Here is a 22,634-nt window from a genome sequence, read left to right as displayed (position 1 = left end):
ACCGAGAGGCAGTCACTCTCTCTCAGCACCTGTTTCCCAACTTAAAGTAAATTGGCACTTTCAAAGAAAAAACATGCTGAGTCTAAGGTGTGGATGAAAAAAGGGGTTCTATGGGCAGTAGCCTCACAGGGTGACCTGATCATAAACTCCCATTTCGGCAGGTCATGGTGAGTAGTCACACCCTAGGCACAAAACTTTTTAGTAAAAGGTTTATCTTTGCCTTAAGCAAGTCCTGTGCATTGCTTCTAGCATTTAGGTTAACTCACCTTTGAAATAAACTGTAACCACCCTAGAGAGCTCATAATCTCATTAACGACCCCACCACCCAATCCTCGTCTTGCTTCATCCCATCTCCCTGTAATCCTCCTTACATTCCCTCCTTGTTTTAAATGCAGAAAAGAAGCTGCAAAACTGTTTTTCTCTGGAGCGTCTGAGACCTTACTCCCCTGCATAGGTTGTTAGTTTGGTTCAGATAAACTCTTACAAAAATTAAAAAAAAGATTTACAAACCATAAGTAAAATTGACTAGATTATACCAAAATTAAGGATTTCTGTTCAATAAACAAGACTATATTGACAAAGTTAATGATGCAAGTTGGCAAGAGATATTTACAATGTCTAAAACCAATAAAGAGGGGAACATCTGAGGCCTTGCTCCCCAGAATATGTTGTCACTTTAGCTCAGATAAACTCTGGCAAAAATCCTAAATAAAAATAAAACCAACAAAGGACTAATATCTGACATAACAAACTGCTGCAAAATTGATATAAAACTATGGGAATCCCTATAGGAAAATTGGCAAAGGAAAATGAATAGGGAATGCATGAAAGATATAAAATAGAAGAAAAATTTTGAGAACCTCAAACATATGAATAGTTAAAGAAATACATTCATTATGTTTTGAAATCGCAGTGTGAGGTGGATGTAAAGTTAAAAGGAACAGTTTTCTTTTAAACCAATGGTAGCCCTCTGGCTTCTGTGGCTCAGTGGACTGAGCACTGGCCTGCAAACTAAAATGTCTCAGGTTTGATTGCCAGTCACGGCATATGCCTGGGTTGCGGGCCAGGCCCCCACCTGGGGACATGCGAGAGGCAACAGATCAATGTTTCTTTCAATCACATTGATGTTCCTCTTCCTCTCTTTCTCCCTCTCTTCCCCCTCTCTAAAAAATAAATATATGAAATATTTCAAAACAAATAAAAGAATGGTGTAAGACTATCTTTGGAGCTGCCTTTATTTTTAAATGAATGGTACACTAATAAATGGAAGTTTGAAATTAGACATATTTTATGTTTTATATATAGATTTCAAGACATTTGCTAATTTTGTAGTTTCATGTGATTAGTTTCCAAAGGCTACAGAAAATAATTTTAAAAACCAGAAATGGAAACAATGTATTGCAATATTTTAAATTCATGGCAAAATTGAAAAAAAAATGGAAACTTGCACAGTGTCAAGTATCGGTGAGGAAGTTGGGATACAGAAATCCCACCACTGAGTGGAGTTCACATGCACAAATTATCACAGAACCAAACAAGATGTGTACAAAGGTATTTATTGCTCTTGCAGCACGGCGGCAACAGCCAGAAGCTAGCGGCAATTATCAGGCTAGGAGTCCACATGCTGGAACACCTTGCAGCAATTAGGAGCAAAGGACTAGAAGGCCATGAGGGTCAGAGAAAATTTGTTTTGTTTTGTCTTTTCCTTTTATTTCAAAATCAGTTCACCTTTATTAAGGGTTTACAAGGGTACCCTGACCGGGAATCAAACCCTCAACCTTTTGGGTTACAGGAGGACGATACAACCAACTGAACCACACCAGCCGGGGCTTGTTGTATTTTTTTAATGGCAGGTATTACAGCACATTTGTATGTTAGTGAGAATGATCCAGTACAGAGAAAATTTGATAATATAGGAAAGAGGACAATACAGGAGAAAGGCAAGAAGAAATGGACTGTGGTGCAGAACTGCACAGTGGGGTAGGGGAGGGGCAGGAATGAGGGAATGAGAGTTGGTTTAACTAGCAGCAAGGACAATTCATTGTAACAAGATGGAAGTCAGAGCGTATAAGTGAGGATGGAGGAAAATTGGCCAGATTGGTGGTAGCAAGATAGGATGTTTTCTTCTGGTTACTTTTATTTTCACAGTACAATAAGAGCCAAAGTCATCAGTTAAGTGTAAACAAAGATAAAGAAATGCTGGATAGCTGCAGAAAGCTTTTGTAAATAAAGCCTCCCTTCCTTTATGTATTCAATCAGGGTCGCACCAAACAGAGATGGCCCCTGGTCAGCTTTATCCAATGTTTATATCCCTGATGCTCTTAGCTTGATGTTTCTCTACACATTGGAGACCAGCAAACACACCTTGGAATGTAGCTGAGGAGTGGAGAGGGGGGCAGTTGTTGATAATAGGAATTAATACAGTTAGCATTCATTGAATACTTCCAAAATTCCAGCACAACACATTAACTAAGAGCTCCACCAGTCTTTTCTCAATAACTCCAAACAACCACCTTTATAGATACAACTCTTTTAGAATAAAGAATCTAAGGAGGATTTCCTCTGCCGGAATCCGGGCCTTGAACACAGGTTGAGGTGGGTGAATGATAAAATGAAAGACTCCTTTCATGGTATTAGTTCAGTTATCTGATAAGAGTTTGATTCCGAGCGGATGAAGCTCCAGTCTCAATGTGACATAAGAAATCCTAGGCAAAAACCTGAGCCCCTCCTCCTGATCCACTTGTCACCAAGTGGATGACCTTGGAGAAGTCACACACTTCCAGTTCCATAAAATGTAGACTGGTATCTGCCTAGCACACATCATTTTTTATGTTAAGTGAAACATTCTCTAAGTTGTAAGAAACGCTTGCAGATGAAGTGGTTTATGTATGTACATGTTAATGTTTCACTGTCGTTCCTACTACTATTAGGATTGTTAGGCAAGTAGTCAGGAGGCCAGTTCCCTAGGGCAAAGGTAAGCCTCCAGCAGAAAGTGGGCCCCTCTCTAGGCTGTATATCAATACAGAGGAAGTTTTAAAGAATTTTAGCCGAGCCCTGTGGATTTAGCTCAGTAGATTGAGCTTCGGCTGTGAACCAAAGCATCGCAGGTTTGATTCCCAGTCAGGGCACATACCTGGGTTGCAGGCCACGGCCCCCAGCAACTGCACATTGATGTTTCTCTCTCTCTCTCTCTCTTTCTCCCTCCCTTCCCTCTCTAAAAACAAATAAATAAAATCTTTTTTTAAAAAAAGAATTCTAGCCGGTAGTCTTGGCTCGGAGTGAGAGGCGAAATTTTTCTTCATTAAGACTCAATTGTTCTTAACGTCTTCAGGCTTGAAAAATCGGCAGAAAAAAAATTAGGTTCTCCTGGCCAGATCCGGAATACCAGTTGGGGGGCTTCACAGCCGCAGGTTGGGCACCAGGGGGCGCCAGGAGGATCCGTCTAGAGGCTGGCGGCGTTTGAGGGCAGCCAGTCAGGGTGCAACAGACCGCCTCCGGCCAGGATGCGCCAGGCTTCCAAGCCATCGGTGGACTCAGTGTCTGGTGCCCCCTCCTCCGCCTTTCTAGCGCCAGCCCGTGCTTGGAATGCTCCTGGGAAGGTGTAAGCACTTGTGGTTGGGACCGTGTTCCCATCCAAGTCCCTAGAAGAGCAGCAGAACTCCAGCCACCCCGACGGCGCGGTCAGACTCGTGTGCAAGGGGAGGCAGCTGTTCTCCCAGGCGGCCGTGGGGGGCAGCAGAGGGGACGGCGACAGGTGCGGGAGCCCCTCCCGGGGTGGAAATGTAAAGGCGGGCTTCGGGTTTGTTCCCAGGCTGGAAACCACCCCCGCCCCCCAACCAAATCCCCGGGAGAGGCCGGGCCGGCGCCGGGTCTGGAGGAGGAAGCGGCCGGAGACAGTGCAATTTCACGCGGCCTTGGGGCTCGGGTTCCGCGGCAGGGTAGATGAGTTATGGGGTTTCGAGGGGTTTCCGGGGAAACTAAGGTGATCTGAGCGGGAGGGAACCCCCCCCCCCCCAAAAAAGAAAAAAAGCCACAGAGGAACAATCACATTCAGAGAGAAAAATCCCCCAAGTGACCCAACCGGCTAGGGGAGTTGAGTGATTTGGTTAGTGGGCGAGGCCAACTTTCAGGGGGCCGGGCTTTGGCGTGCTCTCCCCACCCCCATTACCTTACCTCTCTGCAAGCATTTGGGGGCGTTGGGAATCTTGACCTCCCCTTAGTTCATCTTCCGAGTTAAAATTCGAGTGACCCTTCTCAACTCGCTTGGCCCAGCTGCAGGGCACTGGGCGTGGGGCGCGCTGGCGGCAGGCGTAGGCTCCCGCAGCCCTCTCTCCAGCCTTGAGCCCGCGGGGGCGCGGCCGTGACTCACCCCCTCCCCCTGCGCTCCCCCTGCGCTCCCTCCTTCCCTCCCTCAGACACACACCCCTCCCCTGCCAACCCGCCCCGGACTCTGGCTCCGGCTCCGGTTGCACTTTGCAACTCCTCTGCCGCCGCTACCAGTTCTCCTACAACCCAGGTGGCTCGGTTTCGATGTCTTAGTCGAGGGCCCGCCCCCTACTCCCGGGCCCCTTCGGCTGGGCTCCGCTCAACCTCCGCTTGGAGTCATGAGGGCGAACGGTGCTCTGCAGGTGCTGGGCTTCATTCTCAGCCTGGCCCGGGGCTCCGAGGTGGGCACCTCGCAGTCAGGTAAGTGGCGCGGGAGCACCGATTGGCTCGGAACCTGGGGCCCCGGCCCCAGTGCGCGGAGTCCTGGGGCAGCTACTGGAGATCCGGCGGCGCGAGGCTGGGGTGCGGACCCTGGGTCCGCTGGGACCACCTGGGTGGGGACCGTCAGGCTCGGATTCTCCACATGGTCTCTGCGGGGACGGCATTCCTGGACCACCCGCTCCACCACCTCCTACCCAGTGAGTGCGTCGCTCTCCCGATAGGGCTGATGCCAAAACAGTTCACACTTCTGGGAGGCCCTGCAGGGAGAGGAGCTGGGACCTCCATTCTGTAAATGTGAGAGGATTGGGAGGTGGAAATCTTGGAAAAAGGTCGGGGGGGGGGGGGGGTGGTCTCAGTTTGCTTCCCTCCGCTGTAGGGTTTCATCAACCTCCAATTTTGTTGTTTTGCCGACAGGGCGGAGCTATGGAAGGGTTGGAGAGGGTTGTTGTTTTCCTAGTGTTGGGAAAACAAGAGCAGCACCTCCTCTTCCTTGGGTGAGCCTGCCTGGGGAGGGATGAGATTAACTAGAGAGCCAAGTCCAGGTGACATCAGGGGAGAGGCCATGCAGAGGCTGAGCATCCTCTTTCTCTCAAAATTATAAACCTGGCTGGTCCCGGTCTTCACTAGCCTTCGTTCGTGAAGACCCAGATCAAATCAATGAAAATTCATTGAGCATCTACTATGTACAAGGCCATGAGCCAGGAGCTGTAGGGTCAAGGACTTCCTGCCTGTATTCATCACTGTTTGTCTTTTCTCTGCCCATCCTGAGGGCTTGCAGGGCATCTCTCCCACCTTCTGAACCTCGTGTCTGGGGAAGTCTTTCCTAGACTCAGCTTCTCACCCCTACACTGTTTATTGTCTCTGTCTCTAGGACTCTAGAGGAGTCAGATTGCTTTTCTGTTCTTCCTCCCACTCCCATGCCATCTCAGCTCACCCCTTTGGGGTATTCCTGGGACCATGGACACCTGAGGGGTGCTGGTGTTGCTGACCTTGTTGTTCTCCCCTCCCCCTAGATCTCAGCTTGGGGTTTAGTACATCCAGGGCCCCTTCCCCAGAGTGGGAGTGGGAGAAACACCTGTGCTTCTCCCACAGTTGCTGGGCCTAAATTTAGACCCTGGGATCTTGAGATGTGAACACTCCCAGCTGGTGGAGGGCGGGGGGCCTGGGGACTAGAGTAGGAGTGACAGAGTGACTATCACTGTCCCCTTCAGACCCTCGGAATCTGCAGCTAGGAACCCAGGAGTCTCAGATCCTGGCCACCTTCCCTGAGGGAGCCAGGAGGCAGGCATGGTTGGGTCGTTTTACCCTTTATCTGGATCCTGCAGCCTCTGGGCATCCGGCCCTGTCTCAGTCCTTCTATAGCCCCTTTGTCCTTGCTGTGATGGTGGGGTGGGTGTTGGAGAGGAGGTCTCTGATTGAGAAGGGGCTGGAGATTCTTGCAGTGGTGACTGCCCCCCCCCCACCACAATAGGCCTATGACATTGCCCCTCCCTATGCCCCTGGTCCCTTAGTGCTGAAGGGATTTTTATAGTTCCCCTCCCCCAAGCTCCCCGATTCCTCCTCAGAGGTGTTTATACTCTCTTCCCGCCCAGGCCCTTTGCTCCCTGTTTATGTAGCATGGACTTTATCCTCTGGGTGGCAGAGAACTGGGACCTCTAACACTGTAGGCTTCCAAGCACAGACTCAAAGTCTATATAATGGGCAGGTGGGATGGATGGGGCAACCTGAAATACTTCCTAGGAAAGAAACCCAAGGAAAGAATGAGTATAGATTTCTGGGCCAGGAGGAGAGCTATGTTCCTCTGTGTGTGTTACATGAGTGTGTACACGTACACAGCGCGAGCGTGCGCGCGCACACACGCACACACATACTTCCCTGTGTAGAAATCTTGGCTCCTCCCTTATCTGGAGAGAAGGGTTGGGGCAATGACTTGGAAGAGGGGGTGTCCTGCCAGGAAGGGGGTTGGGGTGGGGCTGTTCCAGAAATGACTAACCTTCCTAGTCTGTTTCTTTTCAGCCCAGGGACCCTGGAGTTCCCAGAGTCCTCTGGGAGCTGCTGGTCTGTTTGTCCCTCTTTGTCTACCCCCTTCCCTTTGTGGGGAGTGACAGGGAATGGGTGCCCTCAAAGGCCAAGTGGGCAGAGTAAGGGTGTCTCTAGGAGGAGGGGCTGGGGCCTCACCAGTCTCCCTCCCTCCATTCCTACTGCCTCCCACTAAAGCTGCCACTGCCTCAGGGAAGGGTGGTTGGAACAGGTGGTATCTCCTCCCCTCACCCTCCCCACAGTCTTTCACTGAGCTGGAGCAAAGACATGGGCATAGGGCTTCAGGGTCAAGATTTCCTAAAGCTCCTGTGTCCTCCGTACTTACAAGGGAAAGTGAACTCCTGAGACCACCAGGCCTCGTGGAGCTCCAGTCTAGGCTGTACCTAATGTCAGGGAGGATCTCTGTGTTAGAAGGCTTTTTAATGAATCTCCTGACCATGAAAGTAGACAGAAGGCTTAGAATGGGGGGAATCTGCTGCCATTTCCCTCCGGGCCTCTGCATTTGCTGAAAAATACTCTAGCCTGGAAATTGTGATGCTGAGGAGGCTGGAGTGTGTAGGGATAGGGGAAGGGAGTGAGAAGGGAAGCCAAAGTTTAGGAAGGGGGGTGTGGGGTAAGCAACCAGCTTCTTATCTTGCAGTTTTAAAGACAAAGCTCACATTGACCCCCAACACCACCACCAGAGCTCCCCCCTCTAGTGAGATCACTTGTCTGAGCCCAAGGCTTGAGGGTGGAGGGGGTTGCTGCTGAGGACAGGGTGTCTGGGGACAGGGTGGGGCAGCCCCCTCCTCCTATATAGAATCGCCTCATTGTGGGCTGGACTGTGGCCCCAGGCACTGCCCCCATCCCACCCTCAGTAGACACAATAGGGGCTGTGTGCTAGCCCCAAAGAGATATTTATTCCTGGACCTAGAGGGAGGCAGGCCAGGGTAGAGAAGTGCCCTGGTTGGAGGGGGAGGGGGAGAGGAGGGTAACCAAGTTGTGTCCTTTTCTAACTTCTTTCCAGGGAGGGGAAAAAACCCTACATCCTCCCTAATTAACCCCCTAGAATCCAAAAGAGGCACAGAGGAGGTCTGGTGGAAAAAGGAAACCTCTTCACCTTCCTGTTCAGGGGGGTGGTGAGGGGATTCTGAGAAGAGAGAGTTCAGGCTCTCAGATCCACATAGGCCTTCTTGTCTGTCTCTAGGGCTGAGGGCTGGAGGCTGCCACTTCCTGGGCCTGTTGAGTATCCCTGGAAAAGGGCAACCCAGGAGGTTGGGGATGGGGCTGAAAACTTGTATCCAGCCCTCTGCCACTCATACCTCCACTTTGAATAGTGTGTCCTGGGACCCTAAATGGTCTGAGTGTGACCGGCGACGCTGAGAACCAATACAAGACGCTGTGCAAGCTCTACCAGGAGTGTGAGGTGGTGATGGGGAACCTTGAGATTGTGCTCACAGGACACAACGCTGACCTCTCCTTCCTGAAGGTTAGCGTGCGAGACCTCCTTCAACCTGTTCCCCCTTAACCTCCCCACAGATGCCTCCTCCTTCCCTTCCTCAGGTTTACCCTCTGCTGGAGTTCAGCCTTCCAAAGACTCAAAAGTCTCTAAGATCCAATTTTATGTGTTGATGGGGGCAGTGACTGGAATCTGGAATGTATGGTCTGATTTCTGTCACCTGGGATACACAGGGGCTGGCCATGAGAGGGGCCCAGGGGCAGGGTGGTGTTTGCACCTGGCACTAATGTAGACACACGTGAGGGCTGGAGGCACCTGGGGAAATGGGTAAGGGACGAAGCAAGGACCTTCCTGGCATGAGGAACTCTAAGAAGGGGAGGGTAGGAGACTACAATTCCTCAATCATTTCTGCTGCCTGTCTTCACTGGCAGAAGGAACATGATAGTGTGACATGAGCTCCGAAGCATGGATTAGAGGAGTTAGGAATTCCTTCATGCCTTATGGAAGAAGAGGGGATTGATACTTTTTGCCCTGTCTCATCTCTCACTGACACCATCTGCTCCATCACAGTCGATTCGAGAAGTGACCGGCTATGTCCTCGTGGCCATGAATGAGTTCTCGACACTGCCACTGCCCAACCTCCGAGTGGTGCGGGGGACCCAGGTCTACGATGGGAAGTTTGCCATCTTCGTCATGTTGAACTACAATACCAACTCCAGCCACGCTCTGCGCCAGCTCGGCTTTACTCAGCTCACCGGTCAGTTCCAGATGTTTCCTTCCCGTCTTGCCCCTCAGCCAGTCTGCTGGCAGGTGCCTTTTTGAAGATGAGCCAAGACTGCTCACTCTTAAGTGCCCCTTTCGAGGTGACCACCACTTGGACCACTGAAGGTCCACTAGTCCTTAAACAATAGAGGCCCCAGGGGGTGGGTCCCTATGTCCTAGCTTGGAGCTGGATTTGTTAAACACATTTCCCTAACTTCAAAGTACAGGGTACCTTGATATGCCTCCTTCCTCAGGGATTAGAATCCTTCTCTCCTCCCTCACGGTTTCCCATGAGCTGGAGGAATATAGGGGTTAAATACCACTTGGCCACATTCTACGTCTCCCAGTCCCAGTTAGTTGGAAAAAATACAGGTAGGGCGGGGGCGGGGGGGGGGGGCGGTGTTGAGTCAGGAATCTTCTCTCCTCTTCCTTCCCCTCCCCCACTGGTCAAACCGGATCTGGACAGGTGTCTGAGGAGGCAGGAGTTACTTTCAGCCTGGCTCTTCCTCTGTCTTACAGGGCAAGCCTTCTCTGCATTGTGAATTGATTTATTTTGCATATTGAATTTAATTGGATATATGCCCGAGTCTCTTGTGGACAGATGGATGGGGGGCTTTTGAACTGGTGGGGAGGTTAAGGGGAAGGAGGCCTGCCGTAGCCCTTAACTCTGTCACTTCTCTACCTCAGAAATTCTGTCAGGGGGCGTTTATATTGAGAAGAATGATAAACTTTGTCACATGGATACAATTGACTGGAGGGACATCGTGAGGGACCGAGACGCCGAGATAGTGGTGAAGGACAATGGCAGGACCTGTGAGTGACCATGATCAAGACTGCTCCCCTGCCCCTACTGAGCCAGAGTGACTGCTTTCCAGTCATCATTGTCCCTAACCTGAACCCTCCTCTCCACTGAACAAACACCTCAGGCCCTAGACCCAAGGAGCCTGCCAGGAGGGAGCAGGTCAGTCCCCTACAATCCAAACCGCAGAGGCAGTGTGTCCAGAAACGGAGCCAACGACTCTGCGTACTAAGTGGGGAAGCCAGATATTTGGGCTCCATATCCATTTTGCTTTCCACTACAAGCACTTCCCTTTTCTTTAGAACTTACCTACCCCTGGCAGCAATCTGCTGCTGCCTGTCCACTCACATGTATAATCTTACTTGGTTCAGCTTGCCAAGGAGGAACCAAGCGCTAGGGGTTGGGCCTGGGGCTGAGTTTGGCATTTCCTCCAGACCCTCCCCTTTAGCTGCCCTGTGAGTGATGTGGAGGCGTGGCTCCACCCCTTGTTGACAGGTTCACTGGAGCCCTGCCCTGCTCTGCAAGGGCGAGGAGGGGCACTGCCTTGGCTCTTGGCTTCCTGGGACTCTAGTGCCTGTGTGCTGACATCATACCCTGTTGATTCAAGCAAACCTTTCCTGATGGTCTCTTGTGTTACTTTCCTTCCCCACTAGGTCCACCCTGTCATGAGGCCTGCAATGGGCGCTGCTGGGGTCCCGGACCAGGAGACTGCCAGACACGTGGGTTTACTTCCCTCTAAAATCTTCAAGTTCATACACATTCCTATCTCTGCCCACCCCAGCCTGTGTCACCACTGGGGCTAGGGGTGAGCCCGGAAAGCAAGAGGGTGAACAGTGGCCTCAGAGTGTAGTCCTAAGAACCCTGACAGCTGTGCTTTCTTCCACAGTGACCAAGACCATCTGTGCCCCTCAGTGTAATGGTCATTGCTTTGGGCCCAATCCCAACCAGTGCTGCCATGATGAGTGTGCAGGGGGCTGCTCAGGCCCTCAGGACACCGACTGCTTTGTACGTGTGGTAGCACCGTTTGCGTGGGTTCTGAGGTGGGGGCATGGACTTTGGGGAGGAGGTGGGGGTGGGGGTTGCGTAATGCAACACAAGTTGATGTGTCTCTGGTGTGCCTAGGCCTGCCGACTCTTCAATGATAGTGGGGCCTGTGTACGCCAGTGCCCACAGCCTCTTGTCTACAACAAGCTAACTTTCCAGCTGGAGCCCAATCCTCACACCAAGTATCAGTACGGAGGAGTTTGTGTAGCCAGCTGTCCCCGTGAGTATCTGAAAGGAAGAAACAGTGATAATGGAACCAGGATTTTTTTAATGTTTTTTAACATCTCTATATTGTGTCTTTCTTTTTTAAGATTTTATTTATTTATTTTTAGAGAGGGAAGGGAGGGAGAAAGAGAGAGTGATAGAGACACATCAATGGGCAGCTGCTGGGGGCGGTGGCCTGCAACCCAGGCATGTGCCCTGACTGGGAATTGAATCTGCAATGCTTTGGTTCACAGCCCGAGCTCAATCCACTGAGCTACACCAGCCAGGGTTGGAACCAGGATTTTGACAAAATTTTAGAAGGCAAAAGGGATCTGGTTGGGTGGTAAGAAGTGGCCATAGAGGGCAAATGGTTGTGATCATCTACCACCCCCAGTCAATGACCCCCACGCTCTGTCCCATCACGAATTTCCCCGTGACCTCCAGCAGTTGCTGCTAGTTTTGCTCCTTGGAACAACTAAGAGCCAAGGGGCAGATCCAGTGCAGAGCAGGAGGGAGGGAGCAAGGTTCAGGTGGGAGTTGGCAGTGTCCTCCCGCATCTTTAAGGATACCCTCCTTTTTCCAGACAACTTCGTGGTGGATCAGACGTCTTGTGTCAGGGCCTGTCCTCCTGACAAGATGGAAGTCGATAAAAATGGACTCAAGATATGTGAACCTTGTGGGGGGCTGTGCCCCAAAGGTAAGTAGGAGATAGAAAGGAGTAGGTGGAGAGACATCCTTTACCCCAAGACTACTCAACCCCCTGACCCCAACCCCAACCCTGACCAAGCCTCTTTGTGTTTGCAGCCTGTGAGGGGACGGGCTCCGGGAGCCGCTTCCAGACTGTGGACTCCAGCAACATCGACGGGTTTGTGAACTGCACCAAGATCCTGGGCAACCTGGACTTTCTCATCACTGGCCTCAATGGGTTAGAGATTCTGCTTTCCCTCCCTGGTCCCCCAGCCTATCTATCCCCTCACAGTTCTTTACATTGGCTCAACCCTTCATATGTGAAGCTGATTAGGAATCTAAATCATAAAATGCTAGAAATCACAAAGGACCTGACGGTGCTTAACTCAACCTCCCACCTAAAGCTTGAGCCCCTCAGACATATCCTTAAGCAGTCTGATACCCCCTAGCTGAGTAGCCAGGGACAGAAACATTGTGCTGTACGTAAAGTTTTCTGAAAAGTTCTTCCTTAAATTTAGATTAAAATCTATTTCCCCTAGTTCTGTTCCTTAGAGCAGAACCACGAAGAACAAAGGGACATTCTAACCCGTAGGATAGCACTTAAAATGTGTGTGTGTGTGCGCGCACGCAACATTAGAGCCACCTGTTTTCTTACTTATTTTTATTGATTTTAGAGAGAGAGGAAGGGGGAGAGAGAAACATGGATTTGTTATTCCACTTATTTATGCATTCACCGGTTGATTCTTATATGTGCCCTGACCAGGGATTGAACCTGCAGTTTTGACATATCAGGATGGTGCTCCAACCAACTGAGCTACCTGGCCAAGGCCCTTACATTCTTTTGACAGAATATTAGATCTATGCTGAAGTTGCAAAAATGGCATAAAGATTTCCTACACACTGTTCAGATCCCCCACCCCAAATGTTAACAGTGCACTACATGCTTTGTTATTTCTCTTCCTACACACACACGTATGCAATACATGCTCGTTTCTCCGAACCACTTAAGGGTGAACTTCCAGATATGATGCCCCCTTAACCCCTGTTGTATTTCAGTGTTTTTTTTAAAAACAAGAATGGGTTCTTGTACATCACTACAGAGTAATTACTGGAATCAGGAAATTATCATTGATACACAATGTTATCTAATCTATAGGCCTCTTTCTTACTAATGTCTTGGGTCATGCATTATATTCAGTTGTTATACCTCTTCAGTCTCCTTTGATTTATAACAGTTCATGACACTGACATTGTTGATGAGTACAGGTCAGGTAACTGGTAGAATGTTCCTCAGTTTGGGTTTGTGTGATGTTTCCTCATCCTTAAAATCATGTTATGCATTTTTTAACTTTTATTTTAAAATTGCAGTTTATTTTCAGTATTTGTGTTGGTTTCGGGTGTACAGCATAGTGATTAGATGATTATAAACTTTACGAAGTATTCCCCCTGCTATTTCCAGTATCCACATGGCATCATACCTAGTTTTTACAATATTATTAACTATATTCCCTATGCTGTACTTTACAGTCCTATTCAATTTATGCATTTTTTGAAAGATTTTATTTATTGATTTTTAAAGAGGGAGAGAAGCATCAATGTATGGTTGCCTCTTGCGCACCCCCTACTGGGGACCTAGCCCACCACCCAGGCATGCGCCCTGACTGGGAATCGAACCGGCGACCCTTTGGTTCACAGGCCGGTGCTCAGTCCACTGAGCCGTACCAGCCAGGGCCTACTCAATGGTTTTTAATCTTTTACAATCATTATTTTGATGTTCAGTTATCCCTGATCTGGTCTAGGGGCCCCCTCAAGCTGGCTCCTGTGTTCTTTGGACTTAGAACCTTCATTCTTTGAGTACTTGCTTGCATTTTCCCACAAGACGCTGTAGGTTCGTGTTTTATTTCTCTTTCCCCAATCATTTCTTTAAGGAGCTCTGTTTCCTTTTAATGGAGGATGGTATTTGGGGCCAGGCACTCACTGTTACTGGGTTATACCTCTACCTTGTTGACTGGTGTTTACTATTCTCTTCAGAGACCCCTGGCACAAGATCCCAGCCCTGGATTCCGAGAAGCTCAATGTATTCCGGACAGTACGGGAGATCACAGGTGAGTGTGAGAAGAAGCTGCCCTTTCTGAGAAAAATAGCTCAACCACTGGCACACATTGCAGTCTAATCACTTGAGAAAATCAAGTCTCAAGCAGCAGGGAAGGAACAAGGAGAACCTGCGAAAGAGGAAGGGAAGAAGGCTCCCGTTCATGTGTCTCTCTCCAACCCCCCCAGGTTACCTGAACATTCAGTCCTGGCCGCCCCACATGCACAACTTCAGTGTTTTTTCCAACCTGACAACGATCGGGGGCAGAAGCCTCTACAAGTGAGTAAGGGGTGTGGAGGTGATATCATCTCCAGATAATGAATGCTGTTGCTTAGGTATCCTTGAGGGAAATAAAAGCAAGGCATTGTCTTACACAGCAGACCCAAACGGTCTGAGAGTTTGATGGGGAAAAGGCAAGAGGAGGAGCAGTCTCTTTGAGTGTGTCTGACTAGCCCATGAGTCCACTGTATGGTAAATTTTTCTTTTGTGGTTTCCCCTTCTCATCCTGTCTCCTTGTTCTCAGCCGGGGCTTCTCATTGTTGATCATGAAGAACTTGAATATAACATCCCTAGGCTTCCGATCTTTGAAAGAAATTAGTGCTGGCCGTATCTACATCAGTGCCAATCAGCAGCTGTGCTACCACCATTCTCTGAACTGGACCAAGCTGCTCCGAGGGCCTTCAGAAGAGAGACTAGATGTCAAGCAGAATCGGCCCCGCAAAGACTGTGGTGAGGGCAAGGGCCCACCAGGTGGTGGGCAGAGGGAGTAAGGGAGAGGAAGATGAGGACTGCTTTATCCTGGGAGTGGGAGTAGGGATAGGGGATGGTACCAGGGAGGGAGGGATGTTTGGCTGGAAGTACCAGTGAGCAAGTGTTCAGGAGAGAGGGCTTGTGGGAAGATCTCAGACTCCTCCTGACCCACCCCTTCCTTTCTACCTTTCTAGTGGCAGACGGCAAAGTGTGTGACCCACTGTGCTCCTCTGGGGGATGCTGGGGCCCAGGCCCTGGTCAGTGTCTGTCCTGTCGAAACTACAGCCGAGGAGGTGTCTGTGTGACCCACTGCAACTTTCTGAACGGGTATAGTGAGGAGGGACAGAGTCAAGAAGGGGTGGATAGATGGGGCCCTCGGCAGAGCTGTTAGGTGGTACCTGAAAGCCTTTTTATTTATTGAGAAGTGGGGGAAGGGAGGGAGAAAGAGATGGAAAGAAACATCAAGTGTGAGAGATACAGTGATCTGTCACCTCTCACATGCTCCCAACTGGGGACCTGGCATGACTGGAAATTGCACCAGTGACCCTTCGATTCTCAGGCTTGCTGCTTTGGTGGGAATGCGGGAGGAGACCTGTGATTGGGGATCAGGGCATAAATGTCAGGACTTGGAAGTGACCACCCCCCATTTTTTACTCCCCTTGACTCACTGCAGGGAGCCTCGTGAGTTTGCCCATGAAGCTGAATGCTTTTCCTGCCACCCGGAATGCCAGCCCTTGGAGGGCACTACCACGTGCAATGGCTCGGTATAGTAGCAGCACCAGGATTTCGGGGTTGGGGGCACAGGGGGATGGCAACACTGGAGGATGCAGGGAACCACATGGACAAACCACAGGAAAGCCAGGCCAGATAATGCTAGGGTTTATGGATGGAGGATCCTGAATGGCTGGGTTTATTTTGCTAGAGGTATGGAACTGACCTTGGGATCCCATTTTTCCTGACCTTTTCTCTTCCACCCAGGGCTCTGATGCTTGTGCCCAGTGTGCCCATTTTCGAGACGGGCCCCACTGTGTGAGCAGCTGCCCCTATGGAGTCCTGGGTGCCAAGGGCCCCATCTACAAGTTTGCAGATGCTCAGAATGAATGTTGGCCCTGCCATGAGAACTGCACCCAAGGGTCAGTGATATGGGATGGAACAAGAGGGAGGACAGGGTGTGGGGGAGGGGAAGGAACACAGAACTAGGAGGAGAGAAGAGGGTGAAGGGAGCAGAGAGGAAGGAACTGTAACTTAAGAATCACTCCCAGCTGTATAATGAAGGATTAGAGAAAGGGATGCTCGGTAACAACAGAATTACATCACAGTTTTGGGAACCTGGAATAACCTCAACTCAGGCTTTTGTTCAATAGAGGAACCCCAAGGGTGGACAAGCTAGAGATGGAGGCCATATCTTGGAATATGCTTGGGCTCCAGGATGGGACGCTATGATAGGGTCTAAAATGATGTTGTAGCTGTTGGAATGGAGCCTCCCGTGGGATTCTCCAGCACCCACTTAAGGAGTGACTTTCTTCTAGGTGTACAGGACCAGACCTGCAAGACTGTTTAGGCCAAACACGGGCGCTGATCAGGTATGATGGCTTGGAGACTTAGGAAGCTGGACTTGGGGACAACAAGAATCTAGACTTCTGGCCTTTCCTTTCTAAAATTAACTTGCAGTAGCCTCAGTAGGTCCAGATTTAGGTTAATCCATTTAGGGCTCAAGAATATAATATAGTCCCAGCTGGTGTGGCTCAGTGGATTGAGTGCCGACCTGCGAACCAAAGTGTCCTCCAGGGTTCAATTCCCAGTCAGGGCATATGCCTGGGTTGTGGGCCAGGTCCCCAGTAGGGGGCGCATGAGAGGCAACACATTGATGTTTCTCTCTGTCCTTCCCTTCCCCTCTCTAAAAATAAATAAAACCTTAAAAATATGTATATAGTATACATGAATGTTAACTGCTTGCCTTGGATCTCCCATATCTTTTAGTACAGGTATGGTGACGTTTGTGAGGGAGGTGTGGACCCAGGATAATGCCAGGTTTCTCTATCCTACAGCAAAACCCATCTGGCAATGGCTTCAGCAGTGGTAGTAGGATTGGTAGTGATTTTCGTGATCATAGGCAGCACTATTCTCTATTGGCGCGGGCGTCGGATTCAGAATAAGAGGGCTATGAGGCGCTACTTGGAACGGGGTGAGGTGAGTGCATAGCTTACTCTAGAAAGGTACCCTCTACCATCACTCTTTAAGAACCTCCTCCTTCCCCCAGAGATTTGATCCCTTTTTTCAAGGAGAGTTAGTATGGTCCACTGGAAAGAACTCTGGCCAGAGAAATGGGAGCCATGCATTCTCCTGATTTTGCCATTAGTTTGCCACGTGACTTTCCTTCTGTGCCTCAGTTTAAGAATGTATGTATGCAGAGGAAACAATAAAATTCATCCTTCTAGGATGGCTGTAAGGGTGAAAGGGGATGAGGTATGTGTGTGAAAGTGTTTTGAAAAGCATAGAGGATTGTATGAAAGTACTCAGGGTGGTAGGTAGTATTACCAACTTTCCCCTTCCCCCAGCAAAGGGAAAACCCAACCCTCCTGCATCCTAATTTCACGATCACAAACAACTTCCTCAGTCCTTGGGGTCTGTTATTCCCCAATGTGCCCACAGTGCTTGCTAAGACTAGAGACAATTTCTCTTCCTGCCCTGGCCCCTCTGAGCTCTGCTACTCTTGGCAACCACATAGGAGGAAGGGGTTAGAGTGAGTCATAGGAGTGAGCTTTCCTGAGTCCCTCCTTCCCATCTGTTCCTCAGAGCATAGAGCCTCTGGACCCCAGTGAGAAGGCTAACAAAGTCTTGGCCAGAATCTTCAAGGAGACGGAGCTGAGGAAGCTTAAAGTACTCGGCTCAGGTGTCTTTGGAACTGTGCACAAAGTGAGTGACCTACAGAAAGTATAGGTTTTAGGAGGGGGGGAGGATGAGCCTGGCGAGAATGACCTTAGGCTGACTCTTGCTTAAAACTTCCCAGGGAGTGTGGATTCCTGAGGGTGAATCAATAAAGATCCCAGTCTGCATCAAAGTCATTGAGGACAAGAGTGGACGGCAAAGTTTTCAAGCTGTGACGGACGTAAGTGAAGGAAGAGTTTTCTGTACCCCACCAGGAAAGAAGTGTTACATGTGGTTGTGCAGAAGCCTGGTCCTGTGTTAGCAGATATTAGGTGCCACACTGATGTACCAGAATGTTGGGGGGATGGCGCTGGTCTGGGTATATGTGGACCTGTTTGTTCTTTGGATAACCCCTCTTGTATCTCTTAGCATATGCTGGCCATTGGCAGCCTAGACCATGCTCACATTGTACGGCTGCTAGGACTGTGCCCAGGGTCATCTCTGCAGCTTGTCACTCAATACTTGCCTCTGGGTTCCCTGCTGGATCATGTGAGACAACACCGGGGGGCACTGGGGCCACAGCTGCTGCTCAATTGGGGAGTACAGATTGCCAAGGTGAGAGGAGCCTGGAAGAGTTCTGTGACAGAACTGCCTGGCTACGGGGGGCAGGGAGGTTCAAGTTTTAAGTGATGACTTTTAGGGTTTGGGGTGATTCTGGATCTCAAAGGTCAATTCCCCTAACTTTAAGAATACTTCCTTCTCTTGTAGGGTATGTACTATCTTGAGGAGCATGGTATGGTACATAGGAACCTGGCTGCCCGAAATGTGCTACTGAAGTCACCCAGTCAGGTTCAGGTGGCAGATTTTGGAGTGGCGGACCTGCTGCCCCCTGATGATAAACAGCTACTACACAGTGAGGCCAAGGTAGGTGACACAAAGGGCTGGTGAGGGGATGGGGCTGCAGTGAAGCATGGCACTAGGGAGCGCTCAGTGGTCTCTTTCAGAGGTGAGCAGATGCAGCATGGTAAGTTCAAGGAGAGGAAACTGAGGATGCCAGAAATAAAAGTTCAGACAGCAAGAAAAAGGAGAAAAATGTAGGAAACTTAGGGGTTAGAAGCGCTAAGAAAATTTGTGGAAATAACTGGTAACATCTTTGCTTTTCATCCCTCAGACTCCAATTAAGTGGATGGCCCTCGAGAGCATCCACTTTGGGAAATACACGCACCAGAGCGACGTCTGGAGCTATGGTCAGTCCACCTGAGTGCCCTCCATACCATTGCTGGCCCACATTCCATGGCTGCCTTTTGAGACCCTTTCTTAGAATCTTCGGACCCTTTAAATCCTTGTGTCAGATTAAGTTCTGCTTTCCCTTCATTTTCATGCCCATTTCGCCTATTTTGCCACCAACTAGTCATGTTTTCCTGCACCAGGTGTGACAGTTTGGGAGCTGATGACCTTTGGGGCAGAGCCCTATGCAGGGCTGCGATTGGCTGAAGTACCAGACCTGCTGGAGAAGGGGGAGCGGTTGGCACAGCCCCAGATCTGTACCATTGATGTCTACATGGTCATGGTCAAGTGTGAGTTACCTGTGATGCCAGCCACTTGCTAACTGACTTCCCTCCCTAGTCCCCCCTCCTCTTATGGCTCTACTTCCTACATCTTACCCCCAGGTTGGATGATTGATGAGAACATTCGCCCAACCTTTAAAGAACTAGCCAATGAGTTCACCAGGATGGCCCGAGACCCCCCACGGTATCTGGTCATAAAGGTGAGTAGGGACTAGGAGGTGTCAAGGAGATTTAGAGCAAAGGACACTTGGCTGAAAGCAAGAACTGCCTTGACAAACACCTTCCCCTATAGAGAGAGAGTGGACCTGGCATTCCCCCTGGTGCGGAACCCCCTGCTCTGACAAACAAGGAACTGGAAGAAGTAGAGCTGGAGCCAGAACTAGACCTGGACCTGGACTTGGAGGCAGAGGAGGATAACCTGGAGACGACACTAGGTTCTGCCCTCAGCCTGCCAGTTGGAACACTTAATCGGCCCCGTGGGGTAAGACATTTTCCACTTAGCCAAGACTTTCTGCATACCTTATGAACCCCACAGATAAACTACTCAAAGACCCATGATGAGGTCTCCCTTTATCTAAATCTCTTCCTTTTTTCATCCTAGAGCCAGAGCCTTGTAAGTCCATCATCTGGATATATGCCTATGAACCAGAATAATCTTAGTGAAACTTGCCAGGTAAGGTCTGTCTCTTTAAGGAGCTTCTGAGATTCTGGGTAGCAGAATGTTTTAGGATTGTTAAAACCTTTGATGTTTAATTGGAAAGAAAAGGCATTGAACCACCCAGGCTTCATTTCTCTGTCCATCTCCATGTATTATTTATTTTCTTAGGAGCCTGCAGTTTGTGGGGGTAGTGAACGTTGCCCCCGTCCAGCCTCTCTGCACCCAGTGCCACGCGGACGCCTAATATCAGAGTCATCAGAGGGCCATGTGACGGGCTCTGAGGCGGAGCTTCAGGAAGTGTCAGTGTACAGGAGCCGGAGCAGGAGCCCGAGGCCACGTGGAGACAGTGCCTACCATTCCCAGCGCCACAGCCTGCTTACTCCTGTCACCCCACTCTCCTCACCAGGGTTAGAGGAAGAGGATGTCAATGGCTATGTCATGCCAGATGCACACTTCAAAGGTGCCTGACTCCTCTCATTCCCTACTGCCTATGTGGAGACCTCTGTCTCCACTCCACATAGCTAGCCTCTCTTCTCATCCCCCAGGTACCCCATCCTCGAGGGAAGGTACCCTTTCTTCTGTGGGTCTCAATTCTGTCCTGGGTACTGAAGAAGAAGATGAAGATGAGGAGTATGAATACATGAACCGGAGGAGAAGACACAGCCCACCTCATCCCCCTAGGCCAAGTTCTCTCGAGGAACTGGGTTATGAGTACATGGATGTGGGATCAGACCTCAGTGCTTCCCTGGGCAGCACACAGAGTTGCCCGCTGCACCCTGGGCCCGTCATACCCACTGCTGGCACAACTCCAGATGAGGACTATGAATATATGAATAGGCGACGTGTTGGAGGAGGTGCTGGGGGGGATTATGCAGCCATGGGAGCCTGCCCAGCGGCTGAGCAGGGGTATGAAGAGATGAAAGCTTTCCAGGGGCCTGGACAACATGCTCCCCATGTTCACTATGCCCGTCTCAAAACACTACGTAGTTTAGAAGCCACTGACTCTGCCTTTGATAACCCAGATTACTGGCATAGCAGGCTTTTCCCCAAGGCTAATGCCCAGAGAACATAACCTCTGCTCCCTGAGGTACTCAGGGAGTGTTTCATGGCAGCTAGTGCCTCTAGAGGGTACCCCTCTTCCCCCTAGTCTCTCTCCCTCACAGGTCTCAGTCCCATCCCCACCCCACCCCCAGTCCTAGACAATTCCATTCAACCTTTGGAGGCTTTTAAACACTCTGACACAAAGTTCTTTTGGTATGTAGCCAGCTGTGCACTTTCTTCTCTTTCCCAATCCCTGGAAAGAAGAAGGTTTTTCCTGTGTTGTGTGCTTTCCCAGTCCCATTCCTCTGCTTTCTCAGGGGAACTCCCTGGAGATATGAAGGATTACTCCCGTATCACATCCCGTATCATGTACCTTTCTCTCAGACTGCTTTAAAGTGCATCTTTGTTTCCCATCAGACGCCTCAGGTGGGAAAAGAGGGCAAAACCTGGCAGGGGAAAGTAAAATTTTGGCTTTCACTCTAACCCTCTGGAAAGAATGAGAAACTCAAAATCTTGTGGAATGAAGAAAGGTTAGGAGTAGATATTAATGATTACTATTGAGCATTTATTTTTGTGCCAGGCGTGCTAAACTTTACCTACATCATCATCTCACTTAATCTTTACACCAGTTCTGTGGGCTAGGTCTTAGCCCATTTTACAGTGAGGAACTGAGCTTTAAAGAGATTGACAGGTCCGGGGTTCATATAAGCCCTCACAAGAGGCACTATTTTTGCACTGAATTAAATCTAATCCCAACAACCCCCGTCTCCTACACCCAGACTTCTCATCTCAGGAAGGGGTGGTCAGGAGGAAAAATTACGGGACAGCTTTGTGTAAACCATACACTACATGTGCTGTAAATCATCTCCACTTCTTACCCAAGGGACAGACTCACAAGGGTCCCAAGAGCTACTTTTAGGAGCTGTTCTCACCAAGTAGTGGGAAACTTCTGGTTGGAATAAAAACGGGACCCTTTTCAGGCCTCTGTCCCATTGGATGGGAAACTGGGGTTATCTTCTCACTGAATTTTTTTTGTTCTGTTTTTTTTTATACATGTCTGAATAAAAATGACAAAGTTTTCCAGCTCTCTGTCAAATGAAAAACCTTTAGTAAGGTAGACCATCCTTTTATTCCTGGGTAGAACACAGCTCAGCTATCTTCTGGTTTCCGACAGCCCTATTCTGACCCAAGCAGCTTTCTCCAGTCCTACCTTTCTGGATCCCCTTAAGAGAAGCATTAGCGCACAGTCCTTTTCATTTAAAGGTTTTTATTAAGAATATCCACAAGGCAAGCAACTGGGAATAAAAAGTTTGGGGAAGTTGGGAAAAGTGTTATAGATGTGCTCCCTCAAGAGGTGGAATACTGTATGTTTCTGAACTTACTCTTAAAGTCTCCGTGAATACTTCGCTTGGGTGCCATCAAAACCTATTGTCGGAACAATAGTGCCATCTTCAGTGGGAGTCCAGCCTCTAGACTGAAAAGCTGTAAATGGATAATCAGAGTCCGCAGGCCCAGTTAGTCCCTACCCCTGGGTCTTCTTATGCACCCTCCCGGCCCTCCCAGCATTGGAGAACGAAGGTGTGGGCAGGGCCGGTCCAGCCAGCAGCTCCAGGTATCCGGGGAAGGGCGTACACAGCCTCCCCACCTTTAGTGTAGTCACCCCACAACCGCCTCGGCTCCACCCTGCCCTCCGCCTCCAAACCCATTTCCCCACAGTAGCTCTGCCCCTTCTCCCTCAGCCCGCCCCCCTCCACTAAAGGTTACAACTCAAGGATCCTGGAAGACACGGGTTCTCCAGCAGAGACCACGCTTCTTAAACTCCCTAACGACTCCGCCTTCCCGCTGAAGCCCGACCCTTCCCAGCGTGCCCGGCGATTCCACCGTGCGAGGCCCACGGAGGGCAAGGCCCCAGGGCCTGGCTTAGGGGCGCGAAAGGCAGGCTGGGAGTTATAGTTCACGAGTCCGCGAGAACCGCT

General features: G+C 49.9%; 1 protein-coding gene across 1 annotated transcript; it reads left to right on the top strand.

The window, feature by feature from the left end:
- The first annotated feature begins 4,421 nt into the window (after positions 1 to 4,421).
- ERBB3 (erb-b2 receptor tyrosine kinase 3) lies at positions 4,422 to 21,738 on the top strand. The gene is made up of 28 exons (XM_028531706.2): positions 4,422 to 4,686; positions 8,064 to 8,215; positions 8,756 to 8,942; positions 9,635 to 9,760; positions 10,400 to 10,465; positions 10,633 to 10,751; positions 10,869 to 11,010; positions 11,578 to 11,691; positions 11,799 to 11,919; positions 13,713 to 13,786; positions 13,962 to 14,052; positions 14,297 to 14,502; positions 14,718 to 14,850; positions 15,197 to 15,287; positions 15,502 to 15,656; positions 16,053 to 16,106; positions 16,572 to 16,713; positions 17,320 to 17,439; positions 17,534 to 17,632; positions 17,821 to 18,006; positions 18,160 to 18,315; positions 18,563 to 18,638; positions 18,822 to 18,968; positions 19,062 to 19,159; positions 19,252 to 19,440; positions 19,561 to 19,632; positions 19,786 to 20,077; positions 20,163 to 21,738. Exons 1-28 carry the CDS (start codon positions 4,605 to 4,607, stop codon positions 20,687 to 20,689), a joined length of 4,017 nt encoding a protein of 1,338 aa, XP_028387507.1. The 5' UTR covers positions 4,422 to 4,604; the 3' UTR covers positions 20,690 to 21,738.
- Positions 21,739 to 22,634: the final 896 nt, after the last annotated feature.

The sequence above is a fragment of the Phyllostomus discolor genome, chromosome 2 (genome assembly GCF_004126475.2).
Source record: "Phyllostomus discolor isolate MPI-MPIP mPhyDis1 chromosome 2, mPhyDis1.pri.v3, whole genome shotgun sequence".
In the NCBI taxonomy this organism is placed as follows: Eukaryota; Metazoa; Chordata; class Mammalia; order Chiroptera; family Phyllostomidae; genus Phyllostomus; species Phyllostomus discolor.
Note: the sequence above shows the minus strand (reverse complement) of the source record. Positions and strands in the feature narration are given on the sequence as shown.

What these genes read in the sequence shown, in the direction of transcription:
- ERBB3 (XM_028531706.2), top strand. Translation starts at nt 4,605, where the DNA reads ATGAGGGCGAACGGTGCTCTGCAGGTGCTGGGCTTCATTCTCAGCCTG. An exon ending in CATGAGAACTGCACCCAAGG is followed by an intron (nt 15,657 to 16,052) that starts GTCAGTGATATG and finishes ACTTTCTTCTAG; the next exon opens with GTGTACAGGACCAGACCTGC. An exon ending in ATCTTAGTGAAACTTGCCAG is followed by an intron (nt 19,633 to 19,785) that starts GTAAGGTCTGTC and finishes TTATTTTCTTAG; the next exon opens with GAGCCTGCAGTTTGTGGGGG.